This window comes from Colias eurytheme, chromosome 23, assembly GCF_061535395.1.
Source record: "Colias eurytheme isolate Ceu_HAF_F1 chromosome 23, ilColEury1 Martin Lab GWU primary, whole genome shotgun sequence".
NCBI lineage: Eukaryota > Metazoa > Arthropoda > Insecta > Lepidoptera > Pieridae > Colias > Colias eurytheme.
This window is the reverse complement of record NC_143002.1, coordinates 4,386,063-4,409,333: the sequence shown is the minus strand read 5'-3', so window position 1 is coordinate 4,409,333 and position 23,271 is coordinate 4,386,063. Positions and strand designations below refer to the sequence as shown.

At 31.2% G+C, this 23,271-nt stretch overlaps 1 protein-coding gene across 1 annotated transcript; it reads left to right on the top strand.

Annotated features, from left to right (window-relative positions):
- The first annotated feature begins 651 nt into the window (after positions 1-651).
- Mlh1 (DNA mismatch repair ATPase Mlh1) lies at positions 652-22,704 on the top strand. Its single transcript, XM_090115658.1, has 11 exons — positions 652-886; positions 1,129-1,192; positions 1,733-1,932; positions 2,195-2,465; positions 3,115-3,271; positions 3,406-3,489; positions 3,810-3,952; positions 19,754-20,403; positions 20,938-21,083; positions 21,594-21,719; positions 22,363-22,704. The coding sequence occupies exons 1-11, from the start codon at positions 774-776 to the stop codon at positions 22,662-22,664; spliced, it is 2,256 nt and encodes a 751-aa protein (XP_089971784.1). The 5' UTR covers positions 652-773; the 3' UTR covers positions 22,665-22,704.
- The last annotated feature ends 567 nt before the right edge of the window (positions 22,705-23,271 follow it).

Below are 23,271 nucleotides of genomic sequence, written 5' to 3'. Positions count from 1 at the left end.
AATACTTCCACCAGTTTATCCAAATTGGTAATTTTCTCCAATGCTGTAGTAACACTTCTTTTTCTTTTTTTAAATCGGCTATAAATAGAAATGATCATAGGGTAGGGACAAGTATTTCCAGTTATATAAGTATTTAAAAATTTACACGTTTTAAAGGAAACATATATAATGTCGTTTTATTTTAAAATATAACTAAAATAGATAATCCAGAATTAATAATATACTATAATTGAATAATTGCTTAATAATTATAATTTTTTTGTCAATAATTGACTTTATACAACGTACTGATAACCGTAACTCACGCTTGACCCTGCATTAGCTCATATATGACTGTACGCTGCGCACTCTTCGCGCTCTACTTCAAAAACGGTTGATCGTATAAAAAAAAAGTTTAGACAAAAGTTGTAGAGAATTTTATACTCTACAACTTTCATTATAGGTGAAAATATCATTTAAGCAATAGGAACCGAGATATTCGTGAAAAATCGTTTTTTGTGACCTTTGACCTTCAATATCTTAAGACGCGGACACGATAGCATTTGTGACTTTTGAGACAATATTTAGGGTACCAAAACAAAGGTTTTTACCAATTTCCAGCTTATTATCTTTCATTCCGAGGTGAAACCCCTAATATGACTGGGCTAAAGTTTCACATTCAAAACAAAACAAGAATCAAGATTGTGTATAAATATCATAATATATCAAAAGCTCATAGAAAGGAACGATAAGTGCATAGAAGAATTAAAATACGTTTACCTAATGGCATAAAAATGGCACAACCCGGAGTTATTAGAAAATTAGATGAAGAAGTAGTAAATCGTATAGCTGCCGGTGAAATTATACAAAGACCGGCAAATGCGCTAAAGGAACTGATTGAGAATTGGTAATTCTTATTATTATTTATTGTTCATAAATTATACAATATATATTCGGTTCAACTTGATTTTTTTTATTAATAAACAACGTAAAAAATTTATCGCGTCGCGTCGTGAACAAAAGGAACACCAAACAACAATTAGTTATGTATTTATTTGTAAGAAGCACTACTTATACGAAATTATTTTTCTAAATATTATAGTTGTTAGCTTATAACTTTTAAATGTTACTCATATGGATTTGTTTCAGTTTGGATGCAAAATCTACAAACATAATCATCACAGTTAAAGCTGGTGGCTTGAAATATTTACAGGTAATACATTTACATAATATAGAAATAATTAAATTGTTAAAAACTAAATCGAATTCGAATTTGATTCACATCATTAGATGAACCTGTAAAGTTTCCAGTAAGTTTTATTAGAGTTGAAATTTGTGCATGCATTAATTTTACTTGAAGAATGTAACTTTGTATTTGGCAGTGTGAATATTCACAAATTCATGTACTTATCATCAGATAAAAATAATATTAGTCACAAATAATCAACTTATCTAGAAATTAAAGAATTTAAATGCAATCTATTCATTATCTCAATAAAAATAATAAAAAAATAAAAATAAAAATCATTTATTGAACAACTTGTGGGTTAGGTACAAACATGTAACATTTGGACCCCAAACTAGGACAGCCTGTATTTTGGGGTCCACCTTCCTTAATGACACAATAATAACAGAATTATAGCATAATATTAGCTTAAATAATGATTTAGGTAATTTAGCTATTTTTTATACAAAATTATACAAAATAAAAAAACAACTTTCCTATTAATATACACCCAATTTTTATTCACAGATACAAGACAATGGTACAGGCATCAGGAATGAAGACCTTAACATAGTCTGTGAAAGGTTCACAACATCAAAATTGAGGGAGTATGAGGATTTGCAAGCTATCAGCACTTATGGGTTTCGAGGCGAAGCCTTGGCCAGTATCAGTCATGTGGCTCACCTGAGTATACTGACGAAAACTGCTAACGATAAATGCGCTTATAAGTAAGTTATCAATTTCTTACATTCAGTTCAGGAAAACTGAGTTGATTTAGCCATATAAAGAAGGCAAATACTATTCTCATTCTATTTTTATTCTTCCTTAAATTGTTGCTGAAAAGTCTTTGATTACTCACTCTACATGTCTCTTAAAAATTAAAATTATAGCCTTTTAACAACACTACCACCAAATAATTCATATTGGATTTGTTATTAGAATGTTAGAAGCTACACATTAGGCTTCTAGTACATTTTGGAATACTTTCAGAGCGTCTTACGAAAATGGCAAACTAAAGGGACCGATTAAAGCCTGCGCTGGCAATAATGGTACTCAAATAACAGTAGAAGATCTATTTTATAATGTGATAGCGAGGAAACGCGCATTACGAAGCCCTAACGAAGAATATACACATATAATGGAGGTTGTTGGAGGCTACGCTATACATAATAGTAATGTTAGCTTCACGTTGAAGAAGTTTGGTGAAAATACAGATTTAAAGACGCCAAGCAAATCTTCGGTTGTGGAAAATGTTAGGATTGTGAGTATCTATGAAAGAATACAACAAAAGTATTTGTTGCGCGCTAGTTGCGCTCCGCAGTTTCACCCGCATGGCTCCGATCCTGTTGATCTTAGCGTAATGATATGTAGCCTATAGCCTTCCTCAATAAATGGATTATCTAACACTGAAAGGATTTTTCAAATCGGACCATTAGTTTCTGAGAGTAGCGCGTTCAAACGAACTCTTCAGCGTTATAATATTAAGTATAGATTTCATAACATGTAAAAACTTTGGTTGTTGAAAATGTTAAGATTCTGTGTCTGTATGAAAAAATAATACAAAAATATTTGTATGTAAGTAAGAAGTTCTTAAAATTATTTATATATATTATACTATTCTATATTATTATATTTTTCTAAATTATATTACTCTTTATTATTTATTTTTTGTAAATTATATTTTTAAATTGATAAAACTGATTGTATGTGATCTTAGATCTAGTTCAATTTAACAATCATTTGAATTTGGAAGACCTAATTGTAGGAATATTTTTAGAGTAAGAACCAACTTATTTTCTAAAGCATATAAGTTTCGGTTCACAGTAGTCTCTAGTGTACTTTTTAATATCTGAATGTTAGTGGAGCTCTACCGGTGACATCAATAATTATAATTATTGTGTTTATTATAGATACATGGAAATTCAATAGCGAGGGAGTTATTAGAAATCGAGTTAAAAGACGCAACATTAAAGATGTCGCTGCACGGATATGTCACAAATGTGAATTACTCGCACAAGAAAGGCTGTATGCTGCTATTTATTAATCACAGGCTGGTTGATTGTGTTTGTGAGTTTGTAAAAACTTATTTTATCATTTCTTATTATGATAAGGATTTAATTATAGCAATTTATATTGTTTGTACATATCTACATCTTATTTACATATAAATTTTTCCCTAATTTTACTCAAACTGTTTGCAGCAATAAGAAAAGCCATAGACACTGTATATTCCACGTATTTACCGAAGAATGCACATTCCTTTGTTTATCTCAGTATTGAATTAGGTGAGTATACTTTTGATGTAATGCAAAACAAAGTTTATTTCTAATAACTATCAAAAACTACAAAACCAATGTGGGCATATTTTTTTATATCTTTTCATTTTTACAATGATTATACTTAGTAATTTTAATCTAGCTGTGTTCGCGACTTCGCTCGTGCGTACGTTCATGCAAATTAAATTATAAAAAAGTGTTTAGCACATAATATTTTTATCAGGGCCGATATATTATATAACACCTATATATCAAAATCCGTCCAGTCGTTTTGGCGTGAAACTAAGGATAAATAATAATTAAAATATAATATTTTATTATAATTTCAGATCCAAGAAATGTAGACGTAAATGTGCATCCAACGAAACACGAAGTTCAGTTTCTATATGAAGAGCAAATTATAGACAAAATCAAAGGTTGCATTGAGAACAAACTGCTCAGTTGTAATTCTTCTAGAGTTATGTACACTCAGGTAAATAAGAATTAACATAATCTTATATATAAAAATGAATCGCAAAATGTGTTGGTAAGCGCATAACTCGAGAACGGCTGAACTGATTTCGATAATTCTTTTTCTATTATATTCCTTGAAGTACGAGGATGGTTTTTATGTAGAGAAAACGTAAATATGTACCACGGTCCACGGGCGAAGCCGGGGCGGACCGCTAGTATAATATATATATATATGTAAAAGAAAGTCACTTTGGTTTTATACTATTCATTCTTATTAGTCGTTTTTATCAATTTTATCTACAAACAATTAAGTATATTTAAGGTTGATGTTCCGACCGTCCCTCCATACATTTTTGATTACCTCTAAACACTTAACACAGACACTATTTCTTTAAAACTAATCATTTTATCACTTCTCTATAATGAAATGTGTGCGCGTTCGACCTTTTTAATCAATAATTTACAATATTTACTTAGAAAAACAACAGTAAAATACCGGAAAAATTTGACACTTCTACAGTAGTGTGCGTGACTTTTGCCAAGCGAAACACGACATAAAGCACGACATCTAGCGCATAGACTATATACTTATTACAGATCTAGCGCGTCAATGTCTAAACGAAAGGCGATGTTTAGACATTGACGCGCTAGATGTCGTGCATTCGCGTTCGTTATCTTATGCATAATGAGCATAATTCTAATAAATCAAAGTTCTGTGTAAAAATTGAGTAATTTCATTTCCAATCGTTCAAAGAAAATAACAATAAAATAAAATAAAACTAATGACCTTAGAAACTATGTTTTTTTTTATTTATTACTCATTATTGTTCGTCCGTCGTAGGTCTGTAAACTGTATTGTACACTGAAGGTAAATGGTACTGTAGGTACTTTAGTTCGGCGTCGTCGCTCGTCGGCTTGATATAAAATTACATTCTTGATTTCATTGACACGCGCTATGATTTGCGCGCGGAATTTCTTGTGTTGTGAATTTATTTTTGTATGCTATGCATTTTAATTGATTCAAATTGCAATGTTTCTCTAGTATGCATTTGAGACTATATTGTAAATTGTAATAATTGATCGTGGGTATAGTAATTAATTATTCTAATAACGCAATTAGTAATATATGTATTTTCGGTGGGATTCAAAACAAAAAATTGGCCCGTGATTTTTATGAAATTTCACCACATTGCAAATCACATCAATCATAGTTCATACACATGTATGACGAAAGTGATTAGTATTGTGGCTAACATTGACTCATCAGTTCATCACTGAAACCAGTGATAAATCAGTACCTATATCATATTGTGTTTGAATATTTTTAAACAATGATATAAGTATACAATTATTATAAATCGGTAAACTATCAAAGTAATCACAAACTTGCAAACATTGGTAAAATGTCCAGTAGTTTATGAGCCTATTCATTACAATTTACAATCAAACAAACAAACAAAGTTTTCCTCTTTATAATATTAGTGTAGACAAACACTATGAATACGATCACTAATGCAAATTCGGGGATTTTCTAATTATTGCTAAATAATAATTGAATTCGTTTTGAAATACTCTATAATTTTTAGTGTATAAATAGACATTTATAATGTGGTGCTCATTTTTTTTGTACTGCTAACGCTATTGTAGGTACCTATTTTCGTTGTTTTATTTCAAGTGAACACGGCCATACAATTTTGTCACGAGCCGCCTATGATTGTAGGTACTTTTGTTAGGCTCCTTCGTCGTCCGCGTCGGCTCGAAAGTTCTTGATTTCATTGTCACGCGCTATGATTTGCGCGCGGATTTTCTTGTGTTGTGAATTTATTTTTGTATTATTATTATTTTTTATTTATTTTTTTATTTTATTGATTCAAATAAAATATTTCACTAGTATGCATTTGAGACTATATTGTATTATGTATAATTTATCGTAGGTATAGTTATTCTTATAACGCAGTTATATTTTCGGTGGGACAATTTGACCCGTGATTTTTCTGAAATATCACCACGTTGCAAATCACATCAATCATACACACGTATGACGAAAGTATAGTGGCTATAATTGACTCATCAGTTCATCACTGAAACCAGTGATAAATCAGTACATATATCATATTTTATTGTGTTTGAATATTTTTTAAACAACGATATAGGTATACAATATTATTATAAATCGGTAAACTACCAAAGTACTTCCGAATTTTCAGACAGACAAACAAGTAGTTTGAACACGCAGTTTTCTTATACTAGTAGCAAAAATCAAAACCATAATATTATGTTTCCCTACTATATTTTACTAAAAGTCGAGTGCGTCGAAATCGTAAATAATAATATGTTTTTCACCTTCCTGGTTATTTTCCCATAGTAAATAGTGTTTTAGGTTTGTTGTTGTAGGTAGGAATAATAATAATTATTCTTACATGTTGGTTATGAAATGTATATTGAAATAATTTACTTTTACAAATCATTAGTGATATAAGTTTTGAGTGAAAATGCTTGGATCAGCATAATATTATATGGTACTTCAAATACATGTTTTGATAAAAAAAACAATAGTGTAATAAAATAAAACTGCGTTTTATTGTAATCAATGTTGACAATTTTAAATTCCAAAATTATTGATCAATAAAATAGTTTACACCAACAAATATAACTTTTATTTTTATAACAATCGTTCATAATATAAACCGTAGCAGGTGGCGTTTTGAAGTTCTGTCTACTCATACAGAAAAATGGAAAACTTGTTTTTTTTGTAAACAATTTATTACTCATGTTGTTTGGCAACTCGAAGCGTGGTCGTCCGTCGTAGGTACTTTTGTTCGGCGTCGCGTCGTCGTCCGCGTCGGCTTGATATAAAACATTCTTGATTTCATTGACACGCGCTATGATTTGCGCGCGGAATTTCTTGTGTTGTGAATTTATTTTTGTATGCTATGCATTTTAATTGAATCAAATTGCAATATTTCTCTAGTATGCATTTGAGACTATATTGTAATAATTGATCGTGGGTAGGTATAGTAATTAATTATTCTAATAACGCAATTATATTTTCGGTGGGATTCAAAACAAAAAATTGGCCCGTGATTTTTATGAAATTTCACCACATTGCAAATTATATATTATACAATTACAATTACAATTATTATAAATCGGTAAACTATCAAAGTAATTACAAACTTGCAAAATATGCTTTTCCGAATTTTCAGACAGACACACAATTTTATTAGTTTGTTTTAGCAAAGTAGGTACCTATACCTATACGCTTACGTCGCGCGTCGCGTCGTCGAAAACGGTGCGCCCAGAAACAAACATACCTAATTCAGTTACAATCCTTTTTTTGTTCCGTAATTTATTGTATTTATTCTAATACGATTTTTTTTATTCGTCGGCCAGTTCTACTAGGTATAAAAAGATAAAATTGAAATATAATTATTGTAGCGACAGCCATATTATGTTACTATGTTTTCGTAAATATGTTTTTCACCTTCCTGGTTATTTTCACATAATCTTATCTTATATATAAAAATGAATCGCAAAATGTGTTGGTAAGCGCATAACTCGAGAACGGCTGAACCGATTTCGATCATTCTTTTTTTATTATATTCCTTGAAGTACGAGGATGGTTTTTATGTAGAGAAAACGTAAATATTATGTACCACGGGCGAAGCCGGGGCGGACCGCTAGTCTTCTTATATATAAAAATGAATCGCAAAATGTGTTGGTAAGCGCATAACTCGAGAACGGCTGAACCGATTTCGATCATTCTTTTTTTATTATATTCCTTGAAGTACGAGGATGGTTTTTATGTAGAGAAAACGTAAATATTATGTACCACGGGCGAAGCCGGGGCGGACCGCTAGTATATATATATATAAATGAATCGCAAAATGTGTTGGTAAGCGCATAACTCGAGAACGGCTGAACCGATTTCGATAATTCTTTTTTTATTATATTCCTTGAAGTACGAGGATGGTTCTTATGTAGAGAAAACGTAAACATGTACCACGGGCGAAGCCGGGGCGGACCGCTAGTCTTCTTATATATAAAAATGAATCGCAAAATGTGTTGGTAAGCGCATAACTCTAGAACGGCTGAACCGATTTCGATAATTCTTTTTTTATTATATCCCTTGAAGTACGAGGATGGTTCTTATAGCTAGAGAGCTAGTTAGTTTAGTTTTAGTGCAGTGGCAGTGTAAATGTTGTTGTTGAGGTTATGTAAATTTAACACTTTAGTTAACTACCAAGATATAAAGAAATGAGGATAGGACACAATAACTATTGGTTGAGGTATTTATAAACTCATAATATACTTTTAAAAAAATCACGTTTTAATAAATTTCTAGAATTAAATTAGAACAGCTGATTCAAAATAGCCTAAAAAATCTTAATAATAATAATTACGCTTCACAGCAAGAAGAAATGTACCATATGTACCCGCACAAAGTCGATATTGTGTTGCCTACCGTTCGACTCAATGGCTAGGGTTGTAACTACCTTTAATAATTATTACCAAACTAATAAACCGAGTGATGCGAAATAACCATAATTCTTTTAGAGTTTGATAAAATGATCAGGCAGGTATTTTCTTTAATCCTCTGAATTCTCGGTTACTAAATTGTATCGTTCTTAATCGCGTAAATTTAATAAATAATCATATGGAAAACACTTTTCATTTGTTTTTTTACTTTCACGCCCAACTACTATACAATAATTACGTTGTTTCGGTATTTTGACGAGAAAACGCAGGAAACATCCGTTGTATCATTTTAGATAGATTGTATATTTTGTATCTGTAGAATTGAAATCAAAGCTATGTATATGTTGTCTCCATTCTTTTCTTATCGGATTGTTGATCCCAATGCGAATGCGTCACTTAAATTTTATAAAAGACAATTAAGAACATCAAAAATAAAGTGATACGTAAATATTTCACAGTGCAATATATTATATAATTAATAATAATTATATATTTATGAAAAAATAATTACATCAGATTTAATAATAGCAATTGTTTTGAATGTACATAATATGAATAAATGATTACATCATAATAGTAATAATTACAATTGTTTTATTTCCCATTTGTTGCAACCCTAGCATATCTTCATGTAGCAGCAGAAGTACCTACACTGGCGGCGCGGCGGCATCGTGCGACATCAAAGGCATTGCCTTACTAGGTAAGTTTATAATGACTCATTTCTTTTATTATATAATTTACGTTTTACTTTTACAGAATCCGATTCAATGGATTATGAAGACGAGTCACACAACGCCATACGATAGTGATGATGAATGAACATTTCAATAAATGCATGCGTGTTTTTTTATGTTGTTTTGTAATTGTTAATTGTTTCTTAAATAAAGAAATAAACTAAATATTTAAATGATGATTTGTTATTTGCAACACAACTTTATATTTGAGATTCTTTACAAATGTATATTTAGTTTTGTATCATCAAATTTATAAATTTTATTCCATAGTTTTCAAAATTAAATGTAAATGACCATAAAAACATTAATAAAGTAAATCATTGATGTAAGGTCAGGGAACGTAATACATATATACATCTGACCATGTAGAAGCTAAGTCTTGTTGACTGCTGAAGTCTGTAAAGTTTTGTTGTCTGCTGAAGTCTGTACGCAATGAAAATGTCTGCCGTTTCGAAAATAAGTTTTTAAGACCCTAATAAATAAAATATATGTATATATAATGGCAGATCTGGTCAAATACTTTCAAAATTGTATTTTTTTCAGCACTTTCATAAGTGTCTGCCAGAATGTTATCCGCGTGATAATGGTCTGCCATTGTTATTTTCCGATAGTAATAATAATCTATTTTCAAATATCAAAATGGCAGACGTGGTCAAATGGTTTCAAAGTTCGCCAAAAATTTCCACCTGTCTTACCTAAGCGCGCGCCCCGTCCACCACTCTGGGCTTAGTGACTCCTCATCTCATGTATAGTAGGTATAGGGGAATCAACACACAAAAATCCAGGTCTGGTCAAATACATACAGGTAGCTTTGCGCTAGCTCTCTAGCTATTACTTCTTATGGAGAGAAAACGTAAACATGTACCACGGGCGAAGCCGGGGCGGACCGCTAGTAAATAATAAAATAATAAATAGTGTATTAGATTTGTTATTGTATCTTGTATACCTACGAATAATTATTCTTACGTCTTGTTGGGAAATGTTCAAATACCTACCTATTGAAATAATTTACTGTTACAAATCATTAGTGTTATTAGTTTTGAGTGAATAGGCATGGATCAGAAATTCAGAATATAATATGCTACTAACTACTCAAATACATACATGTTTACACAACAAACACCACTGACCTCTATAACTATAAGTTATAGAGGTCAGTGACCGTCAGTGACAAACACTATGGATACCTACGCTCGCGAATGCAAATTCGGTGATTTACTAATTATTGATACCTAGTCATTGAATTCGTTTTGAAATAGCCTGTACTTTGTAATTTTTAGTGTTATAGACATTTATAAAATGTGGTGCTCATTTTTTTGTAATAAATCATCCCGAACGCTATTGTATTTTCGTTGTTTTATTTCAAGTGAACACCTAGGTATACAATTTTGTCACGAGCCGCCTCTGGCCTCTGGGTGAAATAAACAAGTCAAATGATTTTTGTTCTAATTGTATTTTGGTAGTAGTTTGTTTAGAATTTACATTACCATTGTTTAATTTTTATTTTGTATTTGCAGTAAAATAAAAAGATGAAAAACTTCATTAGGTATATTGTACGACACCTCACTCTGAATCGCGCTAGCGAAATTTTTTCGTTACAGAGCACATATACAACTTTCGGACAATCTTCATTGAGGCCGGCCGGCAAATCGAGTATGTCGAGAAACTTCACTTATTCGATGGAGGTATTCTACCTTCCTTCCTCCACAGTTGTGGGACCCCGACGTGCATTGAACACGCAGCTTTCTGATACTAGTAGCTAAAATCAAAACCACAGATATGTCTGTGATCAAAACCATAATAATATTTTTACCTATTATTTTACTAAAAGTCGAGTGCATCGAAATCGTAAATATGTTTTTCACCTTCCTGGTTTTTTTTCCATAGTAAATAGTGTTTTTGATTTGTTGTTGTATGAATAATTATTCTTACTTGTTGGTTATGAAATGTATTTTGAAATAATTTACTTTTACAAATCATTACTGATATTAGTTTTGAGTGAAAATGCTTGGATCAGCATAATATCATATTTGCTACTTCAAATACATGTTTTGATTAAAAAAAAACAATAGTGTAATGTAGGTAATAAAATAAAACTGCGTTTTATTGTAGGTAATCAATTTTGACATTATTTATTTCCCAAAATTACAATAAAATAGTTTACGCCAACAAATATAACTTTTATTTTTATAACAATCCTACTTCCTACTAATGCGAAAGTTCATACATGTTTCAAAAGAAAAACTTTTACTTTTACTATTATTTCAATTTATCCGGTTTAATTAAGACTTAATATTGATACATATGATCATTATAAATACAAATAGGAATTAACAATATAACGAATACGTGGCACAACTAAAATTTTACCGATACCACCCGTGGTCATTCTCCTTTGTGGGTCATTTGTAACAGGATGGCGGTTCTACAGCGAAAAAAGAAAAATGATGGTCAGAACGCTGATACCGGATACCTTAAGATACTGTAATATAAAATATTACTAGATTAGATAAAATATTATAGGTAGTATCTTCACCGTGTGTGACGCGCTTTACATTCACGCCATCTAGAGTTAAATCTTTATCATTTTTGTATACGTCTGTGTGTGTAAACGACCCTGTATGCAATGACAGATGTTAAGGTGATTGCAACGATCTGTTCCCAGCCAATATCCCGCTAGATGGCGCTGAATTCTACATTTCTAGTTTATTTGAGTTTTTGCGTAATTGGAATAGTCATCAAACCTAGGAATAGTCATGGCGGTTACTGAATATTATATTTTATTGAAATATGTTATATCATTGCCTTAAAATCCACCCAATTCGGTAAAATTATGCGTTTTAACATCTGTCATTGCATACAGGGTCGTTTACACACACAGACGTATACAAAAATGATAAAGATTTAACTCTAGATGGCGTGAATGTAAAGCGCGTCACACACGGTGAAGATACTACCTATAATATTTTATCTAATCTAGTAATATTTTATATTACAGTATCTTAAGGTATCCGGTATCAGCGTTCTGACCATCATTTTTCTTTTTTCGCTGTAGAACCGCCATCCTGTTACAAATGACCCACAAAGGAGAATGACCACGGGTGGTATCGGTAAAATTTTAGTTGTGCCACGTATTCGTTATATTGTTAATTCCTATTTGTATTTATAATGATCATATGTATCAATATTAAGTCTTAATTAAACCGGATAAATTGAAATAATAGTAAAAGTAAAAGTTTTTCTTTTGAAACATGTATGAACTTTCGCATTAGTAGGAAGTAGGATTGTTATAAAAATAAAAGTTATATTTGTTGGCGTAAACTATTTTATTGTAATTTTGGGAAATAAATAATGTCAAAATTGATTACCTACAATAAAACGCAGTTTTATTTTATTACCTACATTACACTATTGTTTTTTTTTATCAAAACATGTATTTGAAGTAGCAAATATGATATTATGCTGATCCAAGCATTTTCACTCAAAACTAATATCACTAATGATTTGTAAAAGTAAATTATTTCAAAATACATTTCATAACCAACAAGTAAGAATAATTATTCATACAACAAATCAAAAACACTATTTACTATGGAAAAAAACCAGGAAGGTGAAAAACATATTTACGATTTCGATGCACTCGACTTTTAGTAAAATAATAGGTAAAAATATTATTATGGTTTTGATCACAGACATATCTGTGGTTTTGATTTTAGCTACTAGTATCAGAAAGCTGCGTGTTCAATGCACGTCGGGGTCCCACAACTGTGGAGGAAGGAAGGTAGAATACCTCCATCGAATAAGTGAAGTTTCTCGACATACTCGATTTGCCGGCCGGCCTCAATGAAGATTGTCCGAAAGTTGTATATGTGCTCTGTAACGAAAAAATTTCGCTAGCGCGATTCAGAGTGAGGTGTCGTACAATATACCTAATGAAGTTTTTCATCTTTTTATTTTACTGCAAATACAAAATAAAAATTAAACAATGGTAATGTAAATTCTAAACAAACTACTACCAAAATACAATTAGAACAAAAATCATTTGACTTGTTTATTTCACCCAGAGGCCAGAGGCGGCTCGTGACAAAATTGTATAGGTGTTCACTTGAAATAAAACAACGAAAATACAATAGCGTTCGGGATGATTTATTACAAAAAAATGAGCACCACATTTTATAAATGTCTATAACACTAAAAATTACAAAGTACACGCTATTTCAAAACGAATTCAATGACTAGGTATCAATAATTAGTAAATCACCGAATTTGCATTCGCGAGCGTAGGTATCCATAGTGTTTGTCACTGACGGTCACTGACCTCTATAACTTATAGTTATAGAGGTCAGTGGTGTTTGTTGTGTAAACATGTATGTATTTGAGTAGTTAGTAGCATATTATATTCTGAATTTCTGATCCATGCCTATTCACTCAAAACTAATAACACTAATGATTTGTAACAGTAAATTATTTCAATAGGTAGGTATTTGAACATTTCCCAACAAGACGTAAGAATAATTATTCGTAGGTATACAAGATACAATAACAAATCCACTATTTATTATTTTATTATTTACTAGCGGTCCGCCCCGGCTTCGCCCGTGGTACATGTTTACGTTTTCTCTCCATAAGAAGTAATAGCTAGAGAGCTAGCGCAAAGCTACCTGTATGTATTTGACCAGACCTGGATTTTTGTGTGTTGATTCCCCTATACCTACTATACATGAGATGAGGAGTCACTAAGCCCAGAGTGGTGGACGGGGCGCGCGCTTAGGTAAGACAGGTGGAAATTTTTGGCGAACTTTGAAACCATTTGACCACGTCTGCCATTTTGATATTTGAAAATAGATTATTATTACTATCGGAAAATAACAATGGCAGACCATTATCACGCGGATAACATTCTGGCAGACACTTATGAAAGTGCTGAAAAAAATACAATTTTGAAAGTATTTGACCAGATCTGCCATTCATATATTTTATTTATTAGGGTCTTAAAAACTTATTTTCGAAACGGCAGACATTTTCATTGCGTACAGACTTCAGCAGACAACAAAACTTTACAGACTTCAGCAGTCAACAAGACTTAGCTTCTACATGGTCAGATGTATATATGTATTACGTTCCCTGACCTTACATCAATGATTTACTTTATTAATGTTTTTATGGTCATTTACATTTAATTTTGAAAACTATGGAATAAAATTTATAAATTTGATGATACAAAACTAAATATACATTTGTAAAGAATCTCAAATATAAAGTTGTGTTGCAAATAACAAATCATCATTTAAATATTTAGTTTATTTCTTTATTTAAGAAACAATTAACAATTACAAAACAACATAAAAAAACACGCATGCATTTATTGAAATGTTCATTCATCATCACTATCGTATGGCGTTGTGTGACTCGTCTTCATAATCCATTGAATCGGATTCTGTAAAAGTAAAACGTAAATTATATAATAAAAGAAATGAGTCATTATAAACTTACCTAGTAAGGCAATGCCTTTGATGTCGCACGATGCCGCCGCGCCGCCAGTGTAGGTACTTCTGCTGCTACATGAAAATATGCTAGGGTTGCAACAAATGGGAAATAAAACAATTGTGATTATTACTATTATGATGTAATCATTTATTCATATTATGTACATTCAAAACAATTGCTATTATTAAATCTGATGTAATTATTTTTTCATAAATATATAATTATTATTAATTACATAATATATTGCACTGTGAAATATTTACGTATCACTTTATTTTTGATGTTCTTAATTGTCTTTTATAAAATTTAAGTGACGCATTCGCATTGGGATCAACAATCCGATAAGAAAAGAATGGAGACAACATATACATAGCTTTGATTTCAATTCTACAGATACAAAATATACAATTTATCTAAAATGATACAACGGATGTTTCCTGCGTTTTCTCGTCAAAATACCGAAACAACGTAATTATTGTATAGTAGTTGGGCGTGAAAGTAAAAAAACAAATGAAAAGTGTTTTCCATATGATTATTTATTAAATTTACGCGATTAAGAATAATTTCAACGATACAATTTAGTAACCGAGAATTCAGAGGATTAAAGAAAATACCTGCCTGATCATTTTATCAAACTCTAAAAGAATTATGGTTATTTCGCATCACTCGGTTTATTAGTTTGGTAATAATTATTAAAGGTAGTTACAACCCTAGCCATTGAGTCGAACGGTAGGCAACACAATATCGACTTTGTGCGGGTACATATGGTACATTTCTTCTTGCTGTGAAGCGTAATTATTATTATTAAGATTTTTTAGGCTATTTTGAATCAGCTGTTCTAATTTAATTCTAGAAATTTATTAAAACGTGATTTTTTTAAAAGTATATTATGAGTTTATAAATACCTCAACCAATAGTTATTGTGTCCTATCCTCATTTCTTTATATCTTGGTAGTTAACTAAAGTGTTAAATTTACATAACCTCAACAACAACATTTACACTGCCACTGCACTAAAACTAAACTAACTAGCTCTCTAGCTATAAGAACCATCCTCGTACTTCAAGGGATATAATAAAAAAAGAATTATCGAAATCGGTTCAGCCGTTCTCGAGTTATGCGCTTACCAACACATTTTGCGATTCATTTTTATATATAAGACTAGCGGTCCGCCCCGGCTTCGCCCGTGGTACATGTTTACGTTTTCTCTACATAAGAACCATCCTCGTACTTCAAGGAATATAATAAAAAAAGAATTATCGAAATCGGTTCAGCCGTTCTCGAGTTATGCGCTTACCAACACATTTTGCGATTCATTTATATATATATACTAGCGGTCCGCCCCGGCTTCGCCCGTGGTACATAATATTTACGTTTTCTCTACATAAAAACCATCCTCGTACTTCAAGGAATATAATAAAAAAAGAATGATCGAAATCGGTTCAGCCGTTCTCGAGTTATGCGCTTACCAACACATTTTGCGATTCATTTTTATATATAAGATAAGATTATGTGAAAATAACCAGGAAGGTGAAAAACATATTTACGAAAACATAGTAACATAATATGGCTGTCGCTACAATAATTATATTTCAATTTTATCTTTTTATACCTAGTAGAACTGGCCGACGAATAAAAAAAATCGTATTAGAATAAATACAATAAATTACGGAACAAAAAAAGGATTGTAACTGAATTAGGTATGTTTGTTTCTGGGCGCACCGTTTTCGACGACGCGACGCGCGACGTAAGCGTATAGGTATAGGTACCTACTTTGCTAAAACAAACTAATAAAATTGTGTGTCTGTCTGAAAATTCGGAAAAGCATATTTTGCAAGTTTGTAATTACTTTGATAGTTTACCGATTTATAATAATTGTAATTGTAATTGTATAATATATAATTTGCAATGTGGTGAAATTTCATAAAAATCACGGGCCAATTTTTTGTTTTGAATCCCACCGAAAATATAATTGCGTTATTAGAATAATTAATTACTATACCTACCCACGATCAATTATTACAATATAGTCTCAAATGCATATTTCTCTAATATTGCAATTTGATTCAATTAAAATGCATAGCATACAAAAATAAATTCACAACACAAGAAATTCCGCGCGCAAATCATAGCGCGTGTCAATGAAATCAAGAATGTTTTATATCAAGCCGACGCGGACGACGACGCGACGCCGAACAAAAGTACCTACGACGGACGACCACGCTTCGAGTTGCCAAACAACATGAGTAATAAATTGTTTACAAAAAAAACAAGTTTTCCATTTTTCTGTATGAGTAGACAGAACTTCAAAACGCCACCTGCTACGGTTTATATTATGAACGATTGTTATAAAAATAAAAGTTATATTTGTTGGTGTAAACTATTTTATTGATCAATAATTTTGGAATTTAAAATTGTCAACATTGATTACAATAAAACGCAGTTTTATTTTATTACACTATTGTTTTTTTTATCAAAACATGTATTTGAAGTACCATATAATATTATGCTGATCCAAGCATTTTCACTCAAAACTTATATCACTAATGATTTGTAAAAGTAAATTATTTCAATATACATTTCATAACCAACATGTAAGAATAATTATTATTATTCCTACCTACAACAACAAACCTAAAACACTATTTACTATGGGAAAATAACCAGGAAGGTGAAAAACATATTATTATTTACGATTTCGACGCACTCGACTTTTAGTAAAATATAGTAGGGAAACATAATATTATGGTTTTGATTTTTGCTACTAGTATATAAGAAAACTGCGTGTTCAAACTACTTGTTTGTCTGTCTGAAAATTCGGAAGTACTTTGGTAGTTTACCGATTTATAATAATATTGTATATATCGTTGTTTAAAAAATATTCAAACACAATAAAATATGATATATGTACTGATTTATCACTGGTTTCAGTGATGAACTGATGAGTCAATTATAGCCACTATACTTTCGTCATACGTGTGTATGATTGATGTGATTTGCAACGTGGTGATATTTCAGAAAAATCACGGGTCAAATTGTCCCACCGAAAATATAACTGCGTTATAAGAATAACTATACCTACGATAAATTATACATAATACAATATAGTCTCAAATGCATACTAGTGAAATATTTTATTTGAATCAATAAAATAAAAAAATAAATAAAAAATAATAATAATACAAAAATAAATTCACAACACAAGAAAATCCGCGCGCAAATCATAGCGCGTGACAATGAAATCAAGAACTTTCGAGCCGACGCGGACGACGAAGGAGCCTAACAAAAGTACCTACAATCATAGGCGGCTCGTGACAAAATTGTATGGCCGTGTTCACTTGAAATAAAACAACGAAAATAGGTACCTACAATAGCGTTAGCAGTACAAAAAAAATGAGCACCACATTATAAATGTCTATTTATACACTAAAAATTATAGAGTATTTCAAAACGAATTCAATTATTATTTAGCAATAATTAGAAAATCCCCGAATTTGCATTCGTGATCGTATTCATAGTGTTTGTCTACACTAATATTATAAAGAGGAAAACTTTGTTTGTTTGTTTGATTGTAATGAATAGGCTCATAAACTACTGGACATTTTACCAATGTTTGCAAGTTTGTGATTACTTTGATAGTTTACCGATTTATAATAATTGTATACTTATATCATTGTTTAAAAATATTCAAACACAATATGATATAGGTACTGATTTATCACTGGTTTCAGTGATGAACTGATGAGTCAATGTTAGCCACAATACTAATCACTTTCGTCATACATGTGTATGAACTATGATTGATGTGATTTGCAATGTGGTGAAATTTCATAAAAATCACGGGCCAATTTTTTGTTTTGAATCCCACCGAAAATACATATATTACTAATTGCGTTATTAGAATAATTAATTACTATACCCACGATCAATTATTACAATTTACAATATAGTCTCAAATGCATACTAGAGAAACATTGCAATTTGAATCAATTAAAATGCATAGCATACAAAAATAAATTCACAACACAAGAAATTCCGCGCGCAAATCATAGCGCGTGTCAATGAAATCAAGAATGTAATTTTATATCAAGCCGACGAGCAACGACGCCGAACTAAAGTACCTACAGTACCATTTACCTTCAGTGTACAATACAGTTTACAGACCTACGACGGACGAACAATAATGAGTAATAAATAAAAAAAAACATAGTTTCTAAGGTCATTAGTTTTATTTTATTTTATTGTTATTTTCTTTGAACGATTGGAAATGAAATTACTCAATTTTTACACAGAACTTTGATTTATTAGAATTATGCTCATTATGCATAAGATAACGAACGCGAATGCACGACATCTAGCGCGTCAATGTCTAAACATCGCCTTTCGTTTAGACATTGACGCGCTAGATCTGTAATAAGTATATAGTCTATGCGCTAGATGTCGTGCTTTATGTCGTGTTTCGCTTGGCAAAAGTCACGCACACTACTGTAGAAGTGTCAAATTTTTCCGGTATTTTACTGTTGTTTTTCTAAGTAAATATTGTAAATTATTGATTAAAAAGGTCGAACGCGCACACATTTCATTATAGAGAAGTGATAAAATGATTAGTTTTAAAGAAATAGTGTCTGTGTTAAGTGTTTAGAGGTAATCAAAAATGTATGGAGGGACGGTCGGAACATCAACCTTAAAACGCATAATTTTACCGAATTGGGTGGATTTTAAGGCAATGATATAACATATTTCAATAAAATATAATATTCAGTAACCGCCATGACTATTCCTAGGTTTGATGACTATTCCAATTACGCAAAAACTCAAATAAACTAGAAATGTAGAATTCAGCGCCATCTAGCGGGATATTGGCTGGGAACAGATCGTTGCAATCACCTTAAGTCTTCGATATTTAGTTTTATAGCACTCAAATGCTTTATTAATAAGAAATTTAAAAAAATAATAATTGGTGGCCGAAAATCTAGGTGTTGCCTCAGAATGGCAAAAAGACGCAGGTTCGCATCCCGCCCGTGATCATTTTTTTTCTATTCTTTCAAAATTTCTCAATAAATTAGCAATAAAATTAAATTAATAAGGTTACAAAAAGTAATATTACATTTATATATGCAGGCAAGATTACCCGGAGCGAGCGCAGTTGAAGAAATTGTCAAAAAAACAACAGACGGCGCAAAAGTATATGCTAAAGATTTAGTTAGAGTTAATTCTGATGTACAGAAAATCGACAAATTTTTCCATTCAGCAGCTAAAAGCGTAACTACTGATGGTATGAATGAAAATGAAAGAAAAACCAACGAAAAATATGAAAATATTATCAATATTGATACAAAAGAATGTAATACAAATAAGGGAGAAATTAATGATAAACTTGATGACGAAGATATGCCTAAAGAAAGTGCAAAATTGCCAAAAATAACAATTCATGAAACAACCGATGATGACATTTTAGAAGATTCGCAAATTTCCGAACCAGATACTAAAAATAGGAATACAGATAAATGGAAAGATCACATGAATATAGATCAAGCAAATCTTAGTTACGTGGATCCAAAGGAATCGTTTAAAACTAGAATATTTAAGTATGAAAGAGTGGAAACTAAGTTAACAAGTGTAAAAAAGTTGAGAATGGCGGTAGAAGATGCGTGTAATAGTAACTTGAGGGAAATTTTGGCTAATTTGATATTTATAGCCTGTATTGATTGCTATAAGTCGTTGATACAGCATTCGACGAAATTGTTCTTGTGTGATACTACGAGATTGGCGTAAGTTATTCAGTTTTTAATAAATATTATGTAACTTAATTTTAATTTTGTGTATATGAAAAATATGAAGGATTTTTAAAATTACGGATTATTGCCTGAAATGTAAATGTTTGTTTTTATTTCTGATTGATTATTCCGATAGTGATTCTTAACAATAATGATTATGATTATTTAATACCATTAACTTTAGAGCAAATAATAATAAATTTATTTTCATAAACCATTAGAATGTCATAAAACCAAAAAAAAATGTTGTGTGGTTTTATGAAACCACGGTAAAAGTGAAACCGTTCGAACGGTTCTGAACACTGTTTTGTGTAGCGCATGTCGCGTGACGGTCGGCTGCCGAGTAGGTATACCTACTCGGCAGCCGCGATACACGCGACATGCGCTACACAGACCAAACAGTTTGAGACGATGTAATAAAAGTTTCACTTTAATATCATATTCAACATTAGAGCATAAAGCATTAAGGTTGGTTATAAGCTCCTCAATATATTAAAATTAGCTGATTGTATTTATTTATATTTTCAGTGAAGAATTGTTCTACGAAACATTATTGTATGATTTCCAAAATTTTGGATTTATAAAATTAACAAATCCGTTGCCTTTAGAAGAGCTATTTTTGTTGGGATTGAACTCTCAAGATCCAGAAGCTAATGCAGAATTTGGTGATATTGGTTAGTATATTAATTATGCACAAATAACACATGTCTTTCTATTTACCTATACATATTCACCTATACATATATATAATACTAGCGGTCCGCCCCGGCTTCGCCCGTGGTACCTACATGGTTAAACTATCCTATCTCTCAAGTTGGATCGAACTGCACATGGTGTGCGAATTTTTTTATAATCGGTTAAGTGGTTTAGGAGTCCATTGAGGACAAAAATTGTGACATGAGATTTATATATATTAAGATAGTGTATGTATAGTCTAAAATTTCTAGCTAGCTATAACTTACGTATTTTTATTTAAAACAATGCTATTAATTATGTATTATTATTTTATGGTATCTTACCGTTTGTGATTGTATGTAGGCATATTGCTCAAATTAAAATTATTATAATAATATCGAAAATAAAAAGTGTAAAAATAATATAAAATTGTATGTAAATATGTAGTTAGATTTTTTCATAATACATATTAAAAAAATACGAAATTTTAATTGATAAATTAATTTCAGGTGACATACGAGAAATGGCGAAGCAAATGACAAAATTATTGGTAACCAAAAGGGCGATGCTTCAAGAGTATTTTTCTTTCGAAGTAAACGAAAACGGGGAACTGCTTGCACTGCCGTTACTTTTAGGTTTGATTCTTTAAATTACATAATTTAAACCAGCTTTGATTATTTACAATTTATTTTAGAGATAAACTAATTTTTACAGAATTCTACAATAGATGGCGTGGGGTGTCCTTTTCTTTACAATTTTTTTTAATGAATTTGAATTTACAAAACATTTAAAATTCAAATCATAAAACCCAAAAATGTTGTGTGGTTTTATGAAACCACGGTTAAATGTGGAACTTAGGCACAAAATTATCGTATTTGTACGATAATTATCGTACGGTTCGACCGTCACGCGACATGCGCTACACAGACCAAAAAGTTTGAGACGATGTAATAAAAGTTTCACTTTAAAAATAGAATAAATTCCATTGCTCTGGCGGGATCACAAGTGGCCAAGTGGTTAGGCGTCACCCCAGTATGGCACAAAACGCGGATTCGAATCTCGCCTCGTGATCGATTAATTTCTATTCTTTAAAAATTTATAAGAACTCTTCAGTTTATCGTCTTTTACTAGATGTCTACTTAAAACTACGTAAAAAAAATCCAGGACTTTAAGAGCCACACATAACCATCAAATTAGTACAAATTTTATTTAATATTTAATGATTTCTAATCCACACATTACAAAATTAATGTAATATTTTATTTTTAATTGTCGCAGATGGTCACACTCCATTCATGGGCGCGTTACCGACATACCTCGTTCGTCTGGTCACAGAAGTTAACTGGGATTCGGAAAAAGATTGTTTCGACACTTTCAGTCGACAAACAGCTATTTTTTATTCACAACCAAACCCAAGTGATTCTAATGAAGCTGTGAAGTCAGAACAGTGGAAACAAGAACATATTATTTTTCCCGCCATACGAAAATATTTTCTCCCCCCAACTAGTTTTGTTAATAATGGCGCCATTTTACAAATAGCAAGCTTGAATGATTTGTATAAAGTGTTTGAGAGGTGTTAATATTAGGTTAAGTTTGTTGAATAAAGAATTGTTAAGTTTATTTATTGTTTTACTTTAATCCTACTACGTGTTATAAGTAGAACAGTTTATTTTCCCACTACTTTAGTAACATGATAAAATGAATACATTTTACTACACTGTCAACTAAGTAGGTTTGAGACTGCTGCTAAATTAGGCAACCGAATAACATATTCCAATTTTTAGTTCTTCCTCATTTCACTTGTGCAAATTATCTTCATTAAAAACACATACATAATCTTGTACTGTACAAAAACGTCTACAATTAGAACATATAAATTGTAGTCGAAAACGTTAAGGTGATTGCTACGATCTGTTCCCAGCCAATATCCCGCTAGATGGCGCTGAATTCTACATTTCTAGTTTATTTGAGTTTTTGCGTAATTGGAAAAGATTTAGGTCGTAGGAATAGTCATGGCGGTTACTGAATATTATATTTTATTGAAATATGTCATATCATTGCCTTAAAATCCACCCAATTCGGTAAAAAAATGCATTATAACATCTGTCATTGCATACAGGGTCGTTTACACACACAGACGTATACAAAAATGATAAAGATTTAAGTCTAGATGGCGTGAATGTAAAA

Bases quoted from the DNA above. Each gene is read 5' to 3' on its own strand.
- Mlh1 (XM_090115658.1), top strand. From the start codon at position 774: ATGGCACAACCCGGAGTTATTAGAAAATTAGATGAAGAAGTAGTAAAT. The intron at 20,404-20,937 runs GTAAGTTATTCA...TTATATTTTCAG, and splicing joins TGTGATACTACGAGATTGGC to TGAAGAATTGTTCTACGAAA. The intron at 21,720-22,362 runs GTTTGATTCTTT...TAATTGTCGCAG, and splicing joins TGCACTGCCGTTACTTTTAG to ATGGTCACACTCCATTCATG.